The following is a 23,520-nucleotide window of genomic DNA, read 5'->3' on the forward strand; positions in this document are numbered from 1 at the left end:
TACCAGGCAAAGGGGGAAGTGATGCCTCTGATTCCCCAGGCCTTAAATGGGAACGTGCGGGTGAGAAATTCTACCTAACAGTTTACTCAACTCCCTATTCACAAGTTCCTCCAGACTTTTTCAGTGCAGCAAATCAAGGTACTGGGGGTAAGGGGTGTGTGTTCCTGATGGGGAAGTGGAATCCCAGACAAGGGAAGAAGTGACACTGGCCTGGTCCACACAACAGGTCAGGGATGTGAGGCCTCAAATCCAGGATTCCTACCTCGATCCAGTATCCCCTTTGCTACCGTGTATCCCCTCTTTCTCACCCCCACTCCCACCGGGAGATTATCAGCTAAGTGGAAGGGCGGCGTGGTGGAAGAACAGTTCAGATTCCCAGAGAAGGGAAGCAAACTCAGATGCCACCTCTGGGCCAGCGACTGGGGGATGACCACCCCCAGCCCATGTAAACTGGGGGATGAGGGGCGCATGGAAGCTGACATACCACTGTCTTCACCCATGCCTTTCCTGCAACAGTCTGGCCTGGTGACGTCTCAGGCCTTTCCTTCCATGTCCTCTGCCATCACTCACTCATTATCCAGGCTAGAGAAAGCCTCTGACAGCCTCTAACTGAACCAGAGGCCTTCTGTCTCCATGCCAGCCTCCCTCCCTCCCTCTCTCTCTCTCTCTCCCACACACACACACACACACACCCCTCTGTGTGTATGTATTCCCAATTTATTGCTTCAATTACGTTTGCCTCTATTCATAAAGTCCTAAACTCCTCCACAACCGGCCCCACTGTGTCAACCCTGCCGGTCCCTAAAGGACAACCAGGCCGCTGGAGCACTGGGAAAAGGTCTAAGATGTGGCGGATGACGTGCCAGATGCCCAAGGTGGTCCTCTGGGGTGCAGCACTGCATCAAGAAGCAGAAGGTAGGGCGAGTTGCCGTAAGCAACCAGCTCGTGTAGTTGCAGAGGAGCCCAAAGCCAAGAGCTGGAAACACTGGAGGTAAATCCGAAGCCAAAAGGCAAGGAAGGACCAAAACAGACAGAACAGGTTTCAGTAACCGAGTGTCAAGGTTAGCGTTGGTACTGGTCTCCTCAGACTCTTATGGATGTTATGGCATAAAGCAAACGAGGAATTATGTTGGGGTTTTTGAGGATGAAGATTCTTGGTGTGGATGAGAAGATTTAAAGATGTAAAATGGTGCAGTCGCCATGGAAAACGGCATGGTGGTACCTCCAAACCACACACAATTACCACACGATCCAGCAACTCCACTTCTGGGTATATTCCCAAAAGAGATGAAAGCAGGGACTCGAACAGATATTGGGACACAGGTGTCCAAACAGCACAATTCACAATAGCCAAAAGGCAGAAGCCACCCAAGTGTCCGTGAACAGACGACTGGATAAACAAAATGTGTTCTATCCGTACAACGGAATAGTATTCAGTCTTTAAAAGGAAGGAGATTCTGACACAGGCCACAACATGGATGAACCCTGTGGACAGATGCTAAGTGAAATAATCCAGACACAAAAGGACAAACACTGTCTGATTCCACTTACATGAGGTAACTGGAATAGTCAAATTCCTAGAGACAGAAGAGAGAATGGGGGCTGCCAGAGGCTGAGAGGAGGAAATGGATACAGAGTTTCACTGGGGGCGGGGGGAGACGAAAACGTTCTGGAGACAGATGGTGGTGATGGAGGCACAAAAATGTACATGCACTTAATGCCAACTGAAGTGATACTGAAAAACTTGTTAAAATGGTCAATTTTATGTTGTGTATATTTTACGACAGTTAAAAAAAAAAGGATGCATAAAGGGAAGTGAAAGTCTTTCAGTCCTAAATTTGAATTGGAAGTATTAGCATCCACACATGATGTATTTTATCTTATCTTCAGGTGGACGGGGGAAGTATTTCCTAACTCTCTATACGGAATGACTAACCCAAAAGCAAAAAGCACAACTAGCGGAGCCAACTCTAAGAGTGGTGTCCAAATGCCATTTCTCACTAAAAGGAGTCAGGCTTTCCTGGAGAGATAGCCAAACCCAGGTCTGGGAGGAGAAAATGTATAAGAGCTTGGAACATTTTGTAGTATGGAAAGCAGGAAAGGATCAAACCAAGATTTTGTCAAAAGAACTCAGGAGCCAATTTGGACAAGTTTCCACTGGCAAAAGATGGGACAATGTGAACATCAATCAGGATAATAAGGACATGGGATAAAACACATCATATCTGTTTAAATCCATGAGTTCTTAATGATACTAAAAAGTTTTTATTTCACTGGTAATCTTGGAAGGATGCTAGGGAACTAATTCACTATTTTGAACACTGAAGAGTAAAGTGAAGGAAGCCAGCATTTATCCTGCCTTTCCTATACAAACTGTATCTCAGGGTAAACAAATATTTGATAAACTAAAAAAAAAATTTTTTTTACTGTTATAGACGTGTATCAGCTAATAAATGAAGGAGGAGTGACAGCGTTAGAATGCGACCGTTTGCAACCCCTGATGAAATAACAGATCTAGGTAATGACCGTCCATGGCTGCTGAACATTACCTAGCCTATTTTTCCAATCACAGATTTACACGAAAAACAGGGGACAGAGGAATATGCTAAATGAGGGAAATGCAATCAACAAAATCCAGGCTGTGGGAAACCTATAGGAAAAGCCTAGTTTCTTTAGCAAACATATTGCAGGAAAAAGAAGAGAGAGTAAAAGGGGAACTATAGGTTAAAAGAAACTTAAGAGACATCAACAGAGGCAACATATGGACCTTATTTAGATCCCAATTTGAACAAATTGTTAAAGAAAATTAGACAAATGGGAAATTTGAACACTGATTGGATATTTAATGATATCAAGGAGTGGTGGTTAACTGTATTAGAGTGATACTGGTCCTGTATTTTTTTTTAAAGTGTCCTTATATCTTTTAGAGATACAGACGAGTATTTAGAGATAAAATGATAAGTTGTCTGGAACTTCCTTCAAAATAACCTAGTGTAGGGGAATGCGGCGGGGGGGGGGGGGGGGTGGGGGGTGGGGTCGGATACAGATGAAATACAGCTGGCCGAGAGTTGACATTTGTTGAAGCCGGGGGATGAGTAGACACTCTCTACTTTTGCATATGATTGAAATTTAACATATTCTTAAAAACTTGTTTAAAAGGCAGGAATTGAACTTAAATCTTAATCTTCACCTCTAACCCTCCTGGGAGGGAGGTGCTGTGGCATCTGGCTTTGCACACCTGCATAAACAGTATTTTCCCCTGTAATTATCTGTATTCCTATTCAGGCCACTCCTGGCCCTTTACACCTCACCTTTACGGGCAGAATCACTGAGAAGAAGAGGGTGGGACCCCACCTCTGAGGTCAGATCAGCCACAGCCCCATCCTTTCCAGGGCAGGGATCTGGTTCGGGAACTAGAATCAGCCTGGATTTCTGCCCCTTCTTCTACCTCAGCCTGGACACACGCCGCCCAGCCTCACTGTGCCCTACTGCTAAAGCACCCACAGACACACAGCTCCTCCACAGCATCTTCACAGCGTGCCTCTTCCTTTCCATCAGACATCTTTCTCTAAGTGGGAACGGGTGCAGAAATGCAGAGGGAAGGCGGTCATCACCTTGCAGGAGCGAGGCAAAAGCAAAACAAACAAGAGCCACTATTTTTAGCCTTTCTACACGATAACCAAAATGACATATCCAAAATGCTACTTGAATCCTGCCCCTCCACTGTCTAAGTCTTCTCTTCCCCAGGCCAAGTCCGAACTCTCCAGATGCCTCTGCCTGCTGCGTGGCCCCCTCACCCCACCCCCCGACACTGCAGAAGAGCCAACTCAAGAGATGTCCTCAGCTTACCATGTCCTTCCTCCCATGCAGCAAACTCCTAATCATCATTTCAGACTCCCTATAGGAGTCCACTCCTCCAGGAAGCCTGGTATCTGTCGGTTTGGCATCCTGGACTCGCGTGGAACTCAGATTTACCCCTCTATAGCCCTCCATATACTCAGACTCTCACAATTTTTTTACCTCCCCTGCCAGACTGTAGGCTCCTGGGATGCAGAGACCACCTTGTTCGTTTTCGATCTCTAAAGCCTAACAAGTGCTCAGCTCACAGGAAGCAGGAAAAAAATATTTGTTGGCTGGTTGGCTGATGAGGCAAATGATGTGTCTGGTACTGGTGTTTGTAACAGAGCTCTACCCTCTGTGGATCTCCACGGCCTGCGGGGACCTTAGGCACTGAATGGGTTTAGTTAATAACAGAAAAACAAAACCAAAGGAACCACAAACTGAGACCAACTCTGAGGTCACTTAACCCATGGTTTCCCACCGTTGTTTTTACATTTTAGTAGTTAAGTATTTTATAAGAAAAAATAAAATTAGCCCATCAAACTTGAAATTTCACAGATACTATTGCTTAAAATGAGGCAGGTAGCCATGGAAACCTGCTCTACACAGACTGCATGAAGGCAAGTGGATGCCAGGTAAGCTCAGGAAGGTGACATGTTACTATGGTAGCTTTGCTGTAACAGCCAGCATGAACTATTGTCATGGGCACTGCCATCAGACCCTGGATTGATTTGATTTTCTTTCTCCTTCCTTCCTTCCTTCCTTCCCTCCTTCCTTCCTTCCTTCCTTCCTTCCTTCCTTCCTTTCCTTCCTTCCTCCCTCCCTCCCCCTCCCTCTCTCTCTCTCTCTCTTTCTCTCTTTCTCTCTTTCTTTCCTTCCTTCCTTCCTTCCACTGTGGGCCTTAAGGAATCTTAGTTCCCCGACCAGGGATTGAACCTGGGCCCACGGCAGTGAAAGCGTGGAGTCCTAAACACTGGACCGCCAGGGAATTCCCAGACCCTGGATTTTAAATACCCCTTCTCACTATTTCTGTGCCTGGCCTGATTTCTTAACCTTACCAGTGCAGATACTCAAGCTCAGAGGGGCTTCATAAGTTGTCCAAAGTCACACAGCAGGAAGATCAGAGCAGGGGACAGGATCTTGGTGCTGGACTGATACACTTTCACCTCACTGACCTCCCCTTCTACAAAGTGGGTTGAAAGCTACTTGCTCACATTTCTCAACAAAGCAGAGCCTCAGAAATCAACACATCCTGCAGCTGGTCACCTCACTTCAAGGGGGCAACCACTTAAAACTTATAAATATGCTGTAGCCTTAACATGGCTAAACATAACATACTGTAAGATTGAAAAGCTATGCTTTTACACACAACGCTCCCATTTGATCGGCTATTTATTATTGGCAGTTCTTTCGGTCAATTTCCCAGTTTTGCTCTATTTAAGAGACCAGTCTTTAGGAGCCAGTCTGGGTCACCAATCTTATGAAAACTTTCTTCAGTGCTGAAATAACTAAACAGTAACTTTTATGACTGTTTAAATATATAGATATACACATGCCTGTATATGTATGGTAACTAAGAAGTCAAGGATTAATGTCTAACAGTGGTTATCTTTGGATGGTAAGATTACAAATTCTGTGCGTTGGTTTATATGAGTTTTTCATTTCTCCATAGTAAATATACCTGAGTTTAATAAAAGAAAAATAATTAAGTTTTACTGATACTATTTGAAAAAAAAAACTTTGTTTTTCTGAAGCCATCTTTGACGTGGAAAACATTCTCTTTTTTCAAATAAGCAGTATTTTCCTATTAAGTGTACACTGTGAGAACCACGGGTCAAGTTAAGTTCTCCCTATATGCTAGCGAAAGGTTTTATTTGTTGTTTGTTTTCCCCCGCCTACTCAATTTTGATGGGTAACCTGTATTATTGCCTCTCTTTGCCTAGTTTGATTTATGATCCTGGAAGTCAGGTCATTCTCTGCTAGGTCAAAGAAAGAAAGAGAAAAAAAAAAAAAAGGTTTCCCCACCTAATACCTGATAAAATATCTGAAAAGGTCATTGCAGACCTTGACAGAAACACATACAATTTCAACCCAATCTGATAAAACAGCAACTAGAAAACTTTTATCAGGAGAAAATGTAACTTGCCATTTCCCAGCTCAGTTGACTGAACTTTTTTTTATCTGAAATGACAGACATCATAAGATAGGAAAAGCTGCAGATAAGAAGAGTTGTCTTGAATCAGATCCGATTGTCTGCCTGGGTTCAAACTCCCACACCTGCTCTGAATGTGTCAATGAGAGTCTCTTGGCATGGTCCCGGAGGGGTTTGGAAACATTGCAAAAGTGGTGAACTTTGAGACTCCAGCGTTTATTCTGCGATTATAATTAACCTGCTCACCAGTTGCTATCGATCAATACTGAATGGAGCTGATAAAGTTTGACTGGATTTCTAGAAGTAGAAATGGAGACTTAAACTAGGAAGAAAAAAAGGAAGATTAAAAAAATACTTTAAGGATTTAATTCCACTTTAAGCAGCAAAACTGAATCTGTGACTGACGAATCCCAAAGCCTGCGGCTTAATAATCCTCAAAATTTCCCACCATATTCTGGTGGTAACTCCTTGATGTCTCATCCTCCGAAATAAAGTTCATCTATGATGATTCAACACAGAGTGAAAGACATCCTCACGTTCATTCCATTTGCAGAAGGTGAACCACATGGCATGGCTTACCTGTCTGGATTATATTCCTCCCTTGGCAAAAAAAAAAAAAATATATATATATATATATATATATATATTTAAAGACATGAAGGCAATTTGGGGGCTCCTGCAAAGTACTGAAGCCCAGAAAACCAAATTCCCTTCATTCAGATAAGAGGCTTAAATATCCTGGCTCAGTTCTGATTACAGAGTAGCAATAGATAAAACCCTAGGCCCCCTGCCAGAAACGAGAAAGCTTCCACTCATGGCTTCTGTGATCAGCTCAGACCAATTCCATGGGCTCTTCCAGCCTGGGGTTTTATCCACTGTCTTGATCCATGCCCCTATTCTCATCTTCATTAAAAAATATAATCACTGTGATTCCTCTCCTCCTTTCTCAGCTCCGACCTTCGGAGAAAAGGGAATACGGAGAAGACGGTTCTAGTTTCCTTAAGAAAAGGGACGTCTGAGAGAGCCAGACGGCTTTGCTCTTCTTATGCAGCCAGCAGTCCCCCCCAGAGTAAGAAGAATCTTCTAGTTTGGAGGGTCTGAATTCTGGGCAATCTCTCTTTAATTCTCCGCACACCCAAATCAGGATGCTGAAAGGAACCTTGTGTGAGGCAGGGATTCCTGGCATTGCAAGTTCTGCAGTATCAGAATGAGATGGAGAGACATTGGTGGGAAACAGGAAAACAGAGAAGAGAAACTACACTGGGGAGAGGGAGCAGGTAGTGAGCAGAGTAACAGAAACTCCTGAAGTTTACTTGAGTCCTTCAAACACCACGTACCTTCTGGATCTGAAGAGTGGAGCGCCCTTAAGCTTGGCAAATGCAAAGTGTGGCAAACAGGGAAAAAGCATGGTCCTAGAAGTGGGACTTACCTGGGTTCTAAGCCAGGGCTGTTTACTACCAGCAGGAATTGGGGCAGATTAATCATTCTGACCATCAGCTTCCTCTTCTGCAAAATGGAGATCACAATATCTAATTCTCAAGAAGGACTTAAAAGTTCCTGTTACCTGACAACTTCCTCATTGACCCTCGAGAAAGGATCCAACTTACTTGCATATATGCACAGTACACAATACGTGTATATATATATATATATATATACACACACACACACACACACATAGATATATGTATATATGTGTGTGTGTATATATATATATATATATATATATTCATATATGGTACAAGATATAGGTTCCTATCCCTAAAAAGTTGAAAGTTGTTAGCTGGTTTCCAAACATGAATGTACCCAAACTTGTAAACTTATTTTGTATAAATTAAAACAGGTCAGAGGTTATTCCTAGTATAACCCCACTCAAATTATTTTCCCTTACCTTCTTGAGAAGGAGACAAAAGAGTAGCTCTATAGTAGCCAATAAAACGTTTAAATAATCCTCCCTGGAGTGTGTTACATGAGACCATGTCATGGGCCATAGAAGGTCAATATAACAGAGTGATACTCATTCCCAAGCCATGAGAGAGCCTTATCAACTGCACCTTATGCAGGACTGGAGGTCAAAGAAGTCACCAGCAGACAAATACTTTCCGATGTCAAAAAGGCCCCTTCAAGATCTTAAAACAGCAGCATCCCTGGACCTGCAAGAATTGCCCACTTCTAGAGCAAGGCAATGGGAAAACCTGCGGTCCTTCCTCTTTCTTATGCAAACAGAAGCAGCAACGTTTGCAGCTCTACATTCAGTACAACTCAAAGGTCTTAAAACGACAGGTTGAAAAGAATTGGCTAAAAGACTTACCTTGCCTCGGGAGAAGGTACTGTGGTTTTCTAACACAATCCCATCACTGTCCTAGGTTAGTGGTTTTCCATTCTGGCCCCAAAATAACCTGAGGGAGAAGTACCCACACCAGGACGGGTCACCAGTGTATGTGCCCACGAGGGGATCTTAGGAAGTCACGTCAGTGGGGTTGAGTTCGGGGAGGGGGGCGACATCTGACAACTGTGGACGGAGATCTTGCTCCCAGAAGGCATTACTGAGAGTAGGATAAGGGTTTTTTGACCCCTAGGTAAAGGAATCTCCTGTTGGATAAGCAAAAATCAAAAGCCGAATTCAGTAAATAACAATTTATGTTTTAAAGTACTCTTCCTGTACATCCATAAACTCTAAATATAGAACTCTATTTTTTTTAAAAAAGGCGGGAGACTTTCAGGAAGTTAATTCATGAATACTATGTCTTTTTAAAAATTTAATTGGTCTAATGTTTTTTTCATTGGTAATATAGTCACATGGCTCAAAATTAAAAAGGTTCCATTTGTACACCCACGTCCACAGCAGCACTATTCACAAGTCAAGAGGAGGAAACAACTCAAGTGTCCATGACGGATGAATAAACAAAATGTAGTACACACATACAATGGAACATTATTCAGCATTAAAAAGGAAGAAGTCATATCACAGGCTACAACATGGATGAACCTGGAGGACATTATGCTAAGTGAAATTAGGCAGTCACAAAGAGATGAGTGCGGTATGATTTCCACTTACATGAGGGATCTAAAGTAGTCACATTCATAGAGACAGATCTGAAGTAGTCAGATTGGGCTTCCCTGGTGGTGCAGCGGTTGAGAATCCACCTGCCAGTGCAGGGGACACAGGCTCGAGCCCTGGTCTGGGAAGATCCCACATGCCGCAGAGCAACTAAGCCCGTGCGCCACAACTACTGAGCCTGCACTCTAGAGCCCGTGAGCCACAACTACTGAGTCCACGCACCACAACTACTGAAGCCCGCGCGCCTAGAGCCCATGCTCCGCTACAAGAGAAGCCACCGCAATGAGAAGCCCGCTCACCACAATGAAGAGTATCCCCCGCTCACCACAACTAGAGAAAAGCCCGCGCGCAGCAACGAAGACCCAACGCAGCCAAAAATAAATGAATAAATAAATTTATTTAAAAAAATAATAGAGTAGTCAGATTCATAGAGACAGAACGGCGGTTACTAAGGGCTGGGGGAGGGTGAAGTTCGGAGTGTTGTTTAATGGGTATAGACTTTCAGTTTTGCAAGACAAAAAAATTCTGAAAATCTGTTTCACAAGAATGTAAACAACAACTTAACACTACTGAACTGTACACTTAAAAATTGTTAAGGCAGTAAAAACAAAACAAAGTAAATCTTAACTTTAACCTCCCTGTATTTTAAATGTATTTTCTTGTTATTTAATGGATTAATAAAGAAGCACAGAAAGGACAATGAAAGCTGGTTAAGGTGGTTAAAAATTCAAAAAGTTCCAAGGCACAGATGGTGAAAGTCCTTTTCTCACCCTTTCCCCTCACCTCTCCAGTTATTCCCGACGGGCAATCAATGCTACAGGTTCCTTGTGAATATTTCCAGAGAGAAATTAAATATTTCCAAATGCATATAATCTTTTCTTCTCTTTTTTTACACAAATACAGTGCTACACACACATCCTGCACTTATAAATGTCTTGAAGAGGATACCATACCATTACATAATGAACTTCCTAATTTTTTATGCTGGCAAGATATCATATTGTTTGTACCATGTGAACACAAACACTCCCCTAATAATGCGGATATAGATTATTCACAATTTTGGTTGGAATAATTAGTTCCAACGACACAACAGTGCTGCAACTAACATATGCCCATAGAATATATTCTATATTTGTAGAATAAATTCCTAGAAGTTAAATTTCTAGGTCAAGGGTATCAGCTCTGTAATTTGTCAGATATCACAAACGGCTCTCCATAAAGGTTGTACCAATTTACACTCCCATCCACAGGTATCAGAGTTCCTGTTTCCCCACACCTCGGAGTATGTTTGTTTTCTTAGCTCGTTTAAGTAAAAAAAAAAATAGGGAGGGATACTGAAGAAAGTGTTATCTAAAGCTGTCTCCTGTGCATCATTTCACCTGAGTGCTTAGAAAGTACCTAACAAATGTGGCTTGACCTTTCAATGGGACACCCCTGGGCAGGTGACAGATCTCACTAGAAGCAGTGACATATCCCTGGCTACGCCCCCCTCCCCAGCCACACACACACCTTCCCCATTTAAATGGTTCTCAGGGCAACACCACAGACCGGCCCCAGCTCTGACTGACCTGCTCAGGGTGGTAACAGAAAAGTTAAACAACTTTGGTTTCTCAAAGACTGACGAATGATTCTCTAGCCAAACAAGCTACCCTACGACGAGTTGATCTCACAAAGTTCCCTACATAAATGCACTGGCTCTGAAAGCAAGTGGCTTAATTGATAAGCAGTCCCCAAAAGATCCAGAAAACACTTCAGAGTCTTCCACCAACCTATACCATAAACAAACTCTTAGAACACCGTGAATGAGACAAAGCTTTCAAAGAAACCATCTGGCTAACACTGAGTGATATACATGCATTTCTTTGTGTTGTTATTTTTTTTTAATCAACCCTTAAAATGATTCAAAACTGTTGCACTCCTTTGAAATTATAACTGCTTGTTCTTCTATTACACAAAAGAATTGTTATTCCATCATAAACTATATTTTCATAGCTTTTCCAATAACATCTACCACAATGTTATTTTCTTTAAGGCATAGTCTCATATAATTTCCAGTTTCCTTTTCAGCCTTAAGTATTTACAAGCATTAATTGGTACAAAAATCAACGTTATTGTGGTGTAATGTACACACAATAAAACACTCCTATTTTAATAGTATACATCCATGAATTCTGACAAATGGATATGCCTACGTTAACAACCGTGATCGGGATCTCTAAAAGGAGACAGCTATATCATCCCGCCACAGCTAACTCACAGGCACACCAAGGCAGACCCGAGCCCTTGAAATGCAAGAGTCCCCAGCACAGCTCCACTGGCAGATGGCCACACGGTGTCTCCTTAAGCACTTTCAGTGCTCAGGGGTGCATGAATAAGACATAGCCATTCCATTTCAACAGCTACAATCCTGTGTGCAAAAGTGTTCTTCTCAAAACTAATGTCTGCTCACCTAGAGCAACACAAAGTTAAAAGGACATAGACTTTTGCCTTTTAGATATTTATACAGAGACACTCTCTCCCTCTCTTAACCACCCTGGGACTTCTCCAACGGAAACTGCTCCAGTGGTTTCCCAAGGCTTCAGGAACCCTCTCCCATCTGGCTCACGCCTCCCCAGAGCCCTCCGGTGGGTCTCTTCAGCAGCCGTGGTGTGTGGTTTGACCTGGGCAGAGGACTGCAGCAACTCCCTCCTGCATCTCCACTGAAATATTTGCTCAGTGCCCAGCGTGTGCCAGGCACTTACACATGGGTGAGACTCTGTACCTGGTCTCAGTAAGGTCACATAATTCCATCAGTGCAGCCTAATTCATGAATTCAATGGTTGTGTCAGGGCTCATATTGAACTTGGAATGAATTAAAGTTTATATACATGGCAGTCAAGGCAGAGTCATTCCTTCCACCCTAAGTCCAGAGCTCTACAGAGGCCCCTGTTTGCTTTTATTACTTTGCTTTTTGCCTTATTCCAATAACCAACAAAAGAACTCTGGCAAGATATGAACTATTGTTAATACTAACGTTTAATACTTCATAGAGAAATGAAGGTGGTCTCTTTTTTCTCCTCTTTGAAATTAAAAACAGTTTCTGTGTGAAGAATGAGTTAATCTGTGTGGTTTCACCTATGGTGATAAATACATCATTTAAACAAAGCCAAGCTGGGTTCTATTATTTCATGGTACCAGACAGTGTGACAGTAAATGAGGGCATGCATTTTCTTTCTTTCTTTTTTTGTTTTTCTTTCCAAATTGCAGGTACTTTTCCTGACAAACTTCTATTTACCCTTCAGCACCAACTGCAGACAGCACCACTCAGGTGAAGACTTCCAGATTCCTAGACAGAGGGAGGTACACCTCTGTCTTCTCTCCTCTGCTCTCAGCTCATGGCCATAGCCCATTGCTGGGTCACTCACCTGTCTTCACGCCTGTTTAGGGGGACCAATTATCTCCGTTTGTTGGGGGCCTGTCCTAGGTTTAGCACTAAAAATCCCCAATCCTAAAAAGCCCTCAGTCTTGAGAAAATCAGAAAAATTGGTCACTCTGCCATGATAGTGACTATTTACTCAAATAGCCATCATTTATGTGCCCAAGCCAAGAACTTCACAAACGTTACCTTATTTTTCTAATTTAAAACAACAGTAAAAGTAGTTACAACCATCCCATTATACAGGAAAAGAGAGGAGACTGAGAGAGGTAAGTACCTTGCCCGAGATCACAGGGGCACCCGAAATTGAATCGAGGTTTGCCTTTGTCATACCATACCCTGTACTGCCATCTTAGGACCCAGTGGCAACTCCCCACAGCAAGCTCTCAATAAACACCATGGACTCAGTAATCACTTGTCATCATCCTTCGATCACTCAGCATCAGTTAACATGTCAGTGATGGTCCTCGATAAAGCTACCAGGCATTAACAGGAGGGTCCATGTGATAGGAGGAACATATAAAAAGCACATGTACATATGCTGCTTTTAACTGGCTTTTATGCAAGTACCACCCGCAGAACATGCTGGAGATCTGAATGCCAACAAACTCAACGTGCCTCCTGTCCCCTCACACAGGTAACGTGGAACCATTCACCACTTGACCACTTAAAACACCTGGCTGTGTACAGAAGAGAAAATCCCACTGCTTGGCCAGACCCCAGGACTGTCTTCAGGTGGGACTTCCTGAAGTAGTGGGACAGAGCACTGCGTGCCAGGAAGACAGGCCACACTTGTCAGCAAGGGGGCCCTCCTTAAAGGTTGGCTTGCCATCTGTTGACACTGGAGTGTGGGAAACACTACTTACTCCAACACCCTCCGGCCTGGTATGGGTTACATTTGAGAATCTAAATACTCACTGTGTGCACTCCTCACACCGTATTATTTTTTTTTTACATTGTTGTGGCTGTAACTCTCATGACCACAAAGAATCCCCCCCCATCTTTGGATGTCAGACTTCTCTTTTTGCCCTAACCAAGCACCAAATTCTCAGTCCAGGATCACAAGGGTTAGGAAGCAACCTCCCCACCCCTCCCCCAAGTTTGAAGAAGTGAAACTGTGTGGACCATTCCTCCCTATTTTAAAATAGGAGTTCTAGAGGGAGCTCTAGAGAGAACTCAAGAGGGTTCTAAGAACGTGGGGCCTGAGGGGCCCACGCCCAGCATGCTCACCTCGAGCTGCCATTGTATGGAGATGCTGCCGAGCTATCTCTCAAGGTCCTCCCGAGGGTCTCCGGAGCCTGGGGAGGGGCGGGCCCTCCTCTCTGGGGGTGCCGTCTGGCTCCCCCGTGACGGGGAGGGGGAAACTGGGAGCCACAGCTCCAAGCCCCGGCGCCACATCCACGGTTATCAGTTTACCTGAGATGTGTATTTGGGCGGACACCCCTGGGGATCTTCCCCAGGCCACCCAGGGTCTGAGGATAAATTAAAAGCTCTTCAAAGCCTGGACCCTTCTCGGAGCCAGCCCAAGACTGGAAACCTGGGAGGAACAGACTTTACTCTTCAAAGTGAGAACAAATGCGAAAGGATTTAGCACTTAGTAGGTAGTCAATAAATGTTAACTTTGTTGCTCAAGTCTGGGCTTCCCCTCCCCTACAAGAGTAGTCTCCATCCAAGCCCGATCCCGTCCCTTCCTGAAATTCCACAGGACCAGAGGTCATTTGCATTTTGAACTAGCTTTGCCACTTCCTTTCTCTCTCAGCCTGAAGCGCCGAAGCCCTTCCTCGGACTTCATTTTGTTCATCTGTAAATGGGAGCAAGGGGCACACGTTTGATGTCCTTCCCAAGTCTGACATTCAAAGAAGCTATTAAAATTGTGCCCATTACGATTGTAATTTCTAACCCCAGCCCTCGGGACCGGACGAGGCTGAACACTTGGACCTGCGGCAAAGTCTCCACTTCAGTCGGGCATTATAAAGATGCACCTCTGGGCTTCCCGCGTTCCCGCACACCGACCTGGAGTGCGCTTCCAACGCAGCCCTGGGCACCTATGCCCCGCCGACCAGCACATGGTCACAGCACGCTCTGGCCCCGAGGCACCCACCTGGCACTGATCCCAGTTCAACCCATCTCCATTGTTAGGGTCCCTCATTTGTTCCCGGTGTGAACTCCCCGACAGCAAAATCTTCTGCCACCCCGAGGGATCCTCCAACTGGCCCGCCAAATGGCCCAGATGTTGGGCCCAAGCCATGTAATCAGTTCCCTGCGGAGGACGCTGAGCAACGGCCGAGAGGAGGCGGGAGCAGAAACCCGGTGCTCCCAGCACTGTGCAGCCGGGTCGCCCGGCGGCCTCCGCAGTCACCTACTGACGGGCGCTGCCCGGGCGCACGTAGACCCAGACACACCCGACGCCCGGGGCCACCCTGCAGTCGTCTCTCCCTTTCAGAAAAGGATCTAGAGGGCAGGCCCGCCCTCACTAAACAGAATCTGGGTTCCGTGGGGCTGTGACCTTCACCGCCGCTACCGCCCGCCCCGGCCGCCAGGTTCTGTCTCCCAGTTTGCTTTCCTTGGAAAAACTCACGTATCCCCTCTATCCCCTGCCCCCGCCCCCGCATACCTGTGAAAAATTAAATGTCCCAAACAAGGCTCAGGACTACCTCTGTTCCGGCCCCGGACCGCCCGGGGACGCGCGCTCAGCACTCACCGAGATTGGGGTGTCGGGTTGCAGGGTTGGCCCGGCCGGGCAGGCTGTGCAGAACCGGGCTGTCGAAGGGGCCGGCGGAGGCCGCGGCGGCCGCGGCCCAGGACGCGCCCACGTCGGCCATGTAGGCGGGGTAGGGGCTGGAGTAGGAGCCCGCGAAGCCGGCTCGCCCGTACTGCTCGCGGCCCGCCAGGCCGGCGCCCGCCGCCCCGCCGCCACTGCTGTAGGCCGCGGCTTCCCGGGCCGCAGCGGCGGCGGCGGCAGCGGCCAGGGACCCGGTGGTGCCCGGGAAGGAGAAGCGCGGCGACACTGGCGGCGGGGTGTAGGCGGCTCCCTCGGCTCCCGCCTGGCTCCAGCCCGGGCTGCCCTGCTGGGTCCCGGGCCCTGCGCCCGACGGCGCGGTCCCTGAGCTGCCGCCCGAGGCGGCCCCGGACACGGTGCCCCCGCCTCCGCCCTGGAGGTAGGACAGGCCGAGCACGGAGGAGGGCACCCGCGGCGTGGGCACGTAGACCGGCGAGGACGCGGCGCCTGCGCCGTGCATGAAGGCGCCCGGGCCGCCCGCCTCGTAGGGGCCCGGAGGGGGGCCGTGGTTGGCGGCCATGGCCAGGCTCTGGTACATCGCCCCGCGCGCTCGCAGCGTCCGAGTCCTCAGGACAAGGAGCAGTGCGGGGAGAGAAAATAATAATACAAAAATAAAAAGACGAATAATGTACAAGTCAGGGGCTGTCACAAAAATGAAGATCAAAAATCAAAGGTTAAAAAAAAAACACGAATCCTTCAAAAATATATGCGTATTAAATCCAGCATTGAGCCAAAGACAATAGGCTCTGGTTTACTCAGGAAAATCCCAAACTGAATTTGCGGTTGTTCCCGGAGGTGGTGGAGGAGAGGCCGAATCCACCGCAGGGACTAGAGGTCGCGAAGACGCGGGGTAGCGCCCGGGCGCGGGCACGGGGCTCCAGCCGGGGGCACGCGGCCTGGCCTGTCGCTGCGCGGCACCGCCGTCTTCAGGACACCCCGGCCTGCGGTGCAGGGTGCGGGAGGCTGGCTCCAAGGCCGAGGGCCGGGCTGGCTCCTTTCCTCCGAGATGCAGCCGCGTCTAAAGAGGGAATGACAAAGAGGGAAATAAGTTCATCCAGAGATTCCAGAGCCCATTTCCCCTAAACTTGGTTGCTTCTCCCGCCCTGCAAACAAAATCGCCACTCTCGGGGCCCAGCTTCGGAGGCCACCCGGCTCCGCGGGAAGCTATTCTGCAGAGGCCGTGGGGTCCGGCTGCCTGAGGGAAGCCTCGGGGAGGGGCGATTTAGAGACCCGGGACTTCCCAGTTATTGGACATGAAATTACTGGTTATGATCACGCTCATTTTTTTTTGTATTGCTTGTCAAGAAGGACTTTAATTTTACCCTATTTCTAGCATATTCTTGTCACAGTATTTTAAAAGTCCAAGGGTTTCCGGTTTCCGCACAGAACCTAAACCTAAGAAATCTCGCCCCATCTCCTCTGTCCCCCCACCTATCCCCAACTGATCCTGGCCATGAAAGAACTTTAGATTGCCCATGGAAGACGAGGACAAACTTTATAAAAACCAGCAGCCTAAGAAATTTTTGTTTGCAATCTTTTTTTTTTTTTTAACTAGAGGCAGAGTCTAAATATTTATAAGTGAGCACAGTGTCTGCTAAATCTCGGTGAAAAAGTTTGTGGAACCTCTTATCCATACGCTATATCACGTGGACATCAAATCAGACAAGATACACGTTTCTCGCAAATAGTTTTATTTTGGAGATTTTGCAGACTGGATATTAAGAAAAGTAAGAGGAATGTACAAAGTCACTTTACAGAACTACAGTACTCACTGAACCATTCCAATTCATCGAACGGGTTTTTCATATGGAATCACTGATCCACCCACATATGGAATCAGAACACCAATGAGACTGCTTGGGGGAAAGAACAGTTTGTAGGACTTGATTATATCCTTGTATCCTGTGTTTTTATTTCACCAGGCAATTTTTCTGATAAAACTAAGCACTACGCGTTCTGAAGCACCTGCTTAGCTCCAGGTCATTTTCTCCACAATTCCACTAAGTAAAAGTGTCTCTCCTCATTTTACAAAAGAAGGGACTGAAGCATCGAAAAGTTTTGAAACTCCTTTAAGATCAAAGTACAATTAAAGGGGGTAGGGGACAGGATCTGTAGAACTCCAAGGGTTTAAGGCTGTCCAGTCCATGCCCACTTTTCTCCTTAGGAGAGGCAGCTACCCTTAACATTTTTTTTAATTGCAGTAGTAGACTTACAGATATATTAACTGAACTATGTACTAAATCCAGGCTCTGCCACTTACTGAATGAATGACTGTAGACACATTTACTTAACCTTTCTGTGTCTCAGTTTCCTCATTTGCAAAAATTCAAATATTAAAGGTAACTATCTTGTATGGTCATTGCGAGGATTATAAATTAATATATGGAGAGCACTTATAATAGGGCCTTATAAAACTTTTATAACAGGCACAAAGAAAATTCTATACAATTGACTATTACTTTTACTACAATGTATCATGAGAAAATGCTTCAGACGTATTATGTACTATAATAAATGGTCATCTTTATTCTTGTAAAAAAATTCTGGAAAAGGAATGTCTAATACATACTATATAATGCTTTTAACCGCTTTTGCAACATCACTAATAATAATAATGTTATAGCACAGTATTATACAGTCATATGTTAACTCCTAAGTGGTTTATTATTTGCTTTCAAAACTATACAATAAGTTATTGGTTTTGGGAACATTTCCTTCCAATAAGAAGTTTAGTTAGAGGATGGATATTTAAAAATTTGACCTGAGATCACCAACTTTCCCCTTTGAAAATGAAGGCAAAAAATTAACACCTATAGGAATCTCTGGGCTTCAGTAAGTAAATACATAGGTTTACCTTAATAAAATATTCGGTATTTGATTTAAAAATCAAATAGTTGACCTATTTCATTGTATTTTCTGGAATACTCCTGCAGTTCTAAAACAAATGTCATAAGTTTCTTTTCTCAGATAGCTGCAGGAAAGGAAGATTTATAATTTTGTAATCCAACTTCCAATATACATACAGATGCTAACTTAAGCTTTAAAATGGAAACGCTGAAAACGCCATAAATCTAACATCTGTCTTTATTACATTCTCTGCCTTTTTAAATGGCTGATACATTACCTCAGAGTTGGATTACTGAACAATAGAGGGGGAAAAAATACCCCTCTATGCCTTTCTGTTAAGACAAGAAATGAACTACTCCCTTTAAAAGACTCTTGCTTGTTTCTGTAATTGACCCTCCTGCAGGCCATCCCGGGAGGGAGCGGAACGAGCTCCTGAGAATGGCAGAAGAGGTCTGGCCTTGCTGTGGGGATCCGGGCTTATGCCCCAGTTTTCCGTATCCTGCTCATCACCCATCCCAGTTCACCCAAAATTCACAAGCCAGACAGGAAAGCTTTCTTCCTTTTGCTGAGTGAGCTCAGAGCCCTCTTCTGATCTACTTCTGAGAGCGGAGAGGATCGAGAGCGTCCTAACGTTCCCGTGCATTTACAGGTCGCTCCTGCTGCTTCGGTTCAGCTGGCGCCTTCGCCCTCGGCCTGCTGCGCAGAAAACTGTCACACCCGACCGCACAGCCAAGCCGGCAATAACGGACCTGGTCGCTGCGGGGGACGTGGAGATCCAGAAGTGGAGGGGGGAGTATCACCCCGTCACCCCAATAAAACCTTTCTCTCTTTAAAAGCCTGAAACCTGCTCTTGGCTGCAGTTCCTTTTCTGAGAAACACAGGAAATCCTTCCCCGAGGCGCTTTCCCAACCTTCCCGGCAGCGCTGGCCGCGACTCCCACCGGCCCTGGGACTCTCACCACCCTGTTCCCCCAATCGCAAGGCCCCTCATTCTTTCAACCTGGCGGCAGTCTACCACCTGGGCATCCTCCTCTCCCCTGGGTGACCCCCGCCCCCAGCCCAAAGCCAAGAGACATAATTTCGTGGACCGGGGTAGCTAGCCATGGCCAGCTGAGGGACATCACTGCTCTCCGCCGGGTTCCCGCCCTCAGCCAATCCCACCCAGAAGCAGTGTGGGTTTAGTCCCCTGGACCCCAGATAGGAAGACTGGGAGGCATAAAAAGTGCGGGCGCTCAGCAGCTATTCCCGACTTCGGAGCGCCTCCCCGGGGCCCGAGGCCCAGTTGCGCCGCCTCCCACCGCCTCTCTGTCACCCACGGGCGACACTCCTCCGTCTGACTCCCTCCGTGTTCGAGCCACCGTGCAGCCTGTGCAGGGTAGTCGGTCAGGGGGATTTCTCGCGGCCACCATCGCCACCCAGGCCCAGGCCTGCGAGATGCAAACAAGGTCTGGGAAATCTGCACGCGGGGGCGGAGATTAAACACGTTCAAGTTCACACAAAAAGAATCCAGAAGCACTTCGAGTATCCCTGTCCGCTTTCCCCCAAAATCTTACTCTGCTTTGAAGAAGCTGCTAATCCAAAGCAGAGCCGGCTTTGGGCAAGGTTAGGGAGAGGGGGATGACCAACGTCTCCCTCCCAAGCAAACAAGCGCGGAGGAGACGGGAAAGAGCAAGGAGAGGCGCGGGAGAAGCCGTACCTGCAGCGGCTCGAGCTTCCTGGAGGCCGGCGCGCGCTTCCCTGGGCGCCGCGGGAGCTTCGGCGGTGGCGGAGCTCTCGCAGCCTCCCTGCCGGCCGCCTCGGAGTCCCCCAGCTCGCGGAGCGGATCCCCTCGTCCCTGCGCTCCCGCTCGCCGGCGCTGACTGGCCCCCGGGAGTCACGTGCAAGGACAGGGGGCGGGGGTGCGCTGCGGCGGTCTGCACCTCCGCTGGGCGCCTAGCTGCGGAGCTGTTCATAAAACTCCCCTAGCAGGCAAAGTCCAGGCGCAGGGATCTCCTCGGAAGACGCCGAAGTGCGACCGCCGGGGCGCGCGGGCTTCACCCACCGCCCTGCCTGAGGTCGATTCGGTTTGCGGTTTTGCCCAGGGTCAGCTTTATTAACGAGTCGTCTCTCTCCCACCTCCTCCCCTGCCTTCCACCTCCTCCCTCCTCCCCACGCTTCCTGGTGGTCCGGTTCCAGCCGCGGCCCTGGACGCGGGGGGCGAGGGGCGGGGCTGATAACGGGGAAGGTGACCTCTTGGGCGCGACCCCGGCTCGGGTGTGGGGCCCTGGGTCACCGGGGGTGCCCGGCTGGTTGCAGGGCTCCGGGTGATAGTGGGTAGTGGGATTCTCCTAGCCCCAGATTCTGGGGAGGAGGAAGAGACACCAAACTTGAGATTGCCCCCCTCAATCAAAGCGCGGACACCTAAGCCTCCCTTTCACCTTCGCAGTAGCCCGGGGAGTCGGCCAGGCTCCTGCGCTCAGTTTTATGTTCATGCAGATAAAAGTGCACGCTTTCAGGGCGAAGCTTCCCAGCCCCCGCGGCCTCCTCCCTTCAGATCTTTGCGTTTTCTCTGCTGCCTGCGGCGCCGCAGCTCCAATCCAAGGGACTTAGGGACTTGGGGAGCCCGGCAGTCCAGCGGAGTTTCTCCGCCGAGAGGACTCTTCCAGCGGCCTCAGCCCCCCTGCCTAGAGCGGGGGCGGGGAGGGTGGCAGGCCTGAGTTTGGAGTCGGCGTCAGTGCCTAGAGGCCCCAGCTCAGCGGGGCTGCGAGCCGGAGAGTCCCTCAGACAGGTCTAAAGGTTAATAGAGCAATCACAGGGCCCTATTACCGCGTAAAAATAACCCATCGATTACCGCAGCCTTCAGCTCCAGATAACAGCCGGCCGGTGGCTCTCAAGCTTTCGGTTAAACTTCCCCCCCATCCCCCATAAGGTCGCGTTTCTCTCCCTTGCGCAGGTTTCTCATACCAGATTGGAGGGGTCGGGAGGGGGCCGGGGATACCACCCTGAAAGAAACCTGTGCGCCTCCGAAGTAAGGGTACGGGCGAGACCCGCTTCCGCAGTCTGTAATCGGTCGTGGATTCCCGGCCTGCGCGAGGGCAATCCGGGCGCTGAGGCCGAGGCTAGGACGCGGGGCTGATTGGAAGGAAACCCCCCAAAGGGATCGTGGCCAACTCGTGGGGATTCTCAGGAAAATCCCGGAGGAAGGACTGAGCGCGGCTGCGCGGGGAATTCTCTTCCCCGAGCTGAAGGTGCGGAGGTCCAGAGGGGCTCAGGCCGAAGAGAGAAAACTGAGGCGCCCGGCAGAGCGGCGGAAGGGCTGAGCGCCCGCTGGACTCACCGACGCCGCTCCCTGGGCCGCTGCCCGCCTGGGCCCCTTCGCGCCCGGGAAGCTGAGGGTGGCGTGCTAGGGGTCCCTTCTCCAGCTTCCTCCAGCTCCTCGCCAGCGCCTTGCAGAATTTGGGGCTGCAGATCCCAGGCCTGGGAACTTAAGAGGGAGGTGGTCCTGGGGATCCCGGAAGCTGGACCCGGGTAAAGGCGGTTTCGCGGGGACACTCCGACCGGCGCACTTTCTGATGCAGCCGAGAAGGGCACGCGACCCCTGTGCTCTTTGAAACGGGTCCTCCTTCCTCCTGGGGTGAGCGAGAGAGCCACGAAGCCAAAGGCCTGCGCCAGGGGCCTACGAGGGCTTTCTGAGGAGTTGCAAGGCTGAGCTCGGAGGAGCAGGAAGCTGCCCCGGCATCTCTCTTCTCCCTGGGAATTTGTGGCTCCAGCGATGCCCCATGTCTCAGAGCTGCCTCCCGCGCGTGACCCCCAGAGGGCGAAAGGGTCTGAACCTGGAGACTGGGCCTTGGGACTTAGCATCTGGCGGAGCGGCCATCTGAGCGTCCTCCCCAAAGCCAAGGACGCGGGCCGCTCCCACGCGGGCTGCTACCTTCGTAGTGCCGGGTCGGCCGCGGCGCCAGAGCGCGTGTGCTGAGGGTCGCAGTAGCTGGGTGACCAGCGGCCAGCCTCGCCCCACTCCCCCCCCGCACAGCCTCCCGTACAGTGGTGGGGGCGATAGCAGGCCCTGCTCTGTGTGGCTGTTGTGAGACCCCTGATGGAAGAGACTGCTCTTTCTAAGCGCTTCCTTTCGAGGAACCCCGGATGCACCAGGGGGGCGCTCCTGGCCAGCCCTGCGACAGAGCTCCTTTACCAATACCACCGACACACCCCAGCCCCCCAGCCCTGTCCACGCTCTCCTGGTGGGCTGAAGCCTGGGAGTCCGTCAAAAATTCCTTGCTTCTAGGAAGATGCCTGGAACCGAGAATTTTGTGTCTGTGTTCTGCGTTTTCCCCTCCCTTTGGGCCCAGCGCCCCAACTTTCTCCCCAGAGGGCTCAGCTCAAGGACGGTCCCGAGAGTGGCTGGCGAGCGGCCCGCTCTTTTAGGGTGTTTCGTTTTCCTTCGCTCCCTCCCTCCTTCCTTCGCTCACCCCCTCCCTCCTTCTTTCGCTCACCCCCTCCCTCCCTTGGGCGAGGCGGGAGCAGCCGCGGCCGCCGCGCCGTTGCCAGGAGCGAAGAGCATTTCAAGGCCTCGCTGGCCCGCCGGCTGGAGGAGGTTTATCGGCTGCCGCTAAGTTCCCAGGCTTCTCCCTCGCTCAGGAGGCCGCTGGGAATGGAGTTGGGGGTGTGTGTGCGTGTGGTGTGCTCTGAGGTTCGGACTCCTGGCTATTTTTAAGGAGATGTCTCTGGGCTGGCCTGGGATATGGCCCAACCCCATTCATGCCCTCTTTCCACTTTTCTTTTCCATAATCTACAAGGAAAATGTAATACTGTAAAGTCTTTGACCTCTTTTTTACTAAGGGCCTGGGTCTAATGAAGAGTCAAGTCGTGAAATTTAGACAAATAAGAATTACTAAGATGTGCTATTCGATTTAAAAAAAAAAAAATCTCTCCAGGACACAAGACTAAGTTGCCGGAAATTTTTGCTCCATTAAGGCCTCTGGGACTTGAGCCGGTCCATACCTTAGAGACGTATTTGTAGGGCAGGACATGGAATACAGAGGAATCGGAACTCTAGTTCCCTGAAAAAAAGTTAATAAACAGTGGACGATGGGATTCACAGCGACAACAGCGACGGTCTCCCTGGGCGGGGTTCTCCGGAGTCCCTGGCGGGACCCAAGCGGGTTTGCTTTAAGCCGAGCGCAACGCCGGGGCCACAGTCTCAGTTCTGGCTGGTGCGGCCGCCGGGCACCCTGCGGAAATCAGCCTCGGCGGCCGCCAGCCCTGAAAACCAACGACGCCTGAAAGAACAGCAGGCCCCCAAAGTCTTTTAATCGGGAGCAAGAAACCCGCAGAGAGACAGGACCGGGGAGGGCACTGGAAAAGTCACCCCTCGTCCTGTGTAACGAATTCCTCCGACATGTAGACGCATCTCTGCGAGCTTGTACCTAAAGGGCTCCGGGACAG

At 48.8% G+C, this 23,520-nt stretch overlaps 1 protein-coding gene across 1 annotated transcript in view; it reads right to left on the reverse strand.

The window, feature by feature from the left end:
• GATA4 (GATA binding protein 4) overlaps positions 1 to 21,493 on the reverse strand; it is a 53,377-nt gene extending 31,884 nt beyond the window's left edge. Inside the window, exons 1-2 of the mRNA XM_033403623.2 lie at positions 21,413 to 21,493; positions 15,173 to 16,268 (exon numbers count right to left, since the gene is read on the reverse strand). Of these exons, the coding sequence (XP_033259514.2) occupies positions 15,173 to 15,788 (616 nt within the window). The 5' untranslated portion in view covers positions 15,789 to 16,268; positions 21,413 to 21,493. The remainder of the gene's footprint in view (positions 1 to 15,172; positions 16,269 to 21,412) is intronic.
• Positions 21,494 to 23,520: the final 2,027 nt, after the last annotated feature.

This window comes from Orcinus orca, chromosome 6 (assembly GCF_937001465.1).
Source record: "Orcinus orca chromosome 6, mOrcOrc1.1, whole genome shotgun sequence".
Taxonomy (NCBI): Eukaryota; Metazoa; Chordata; class Mammalia; order Artiodactyla; family Delphinidae; genus Orcinus; species Orcinus orca.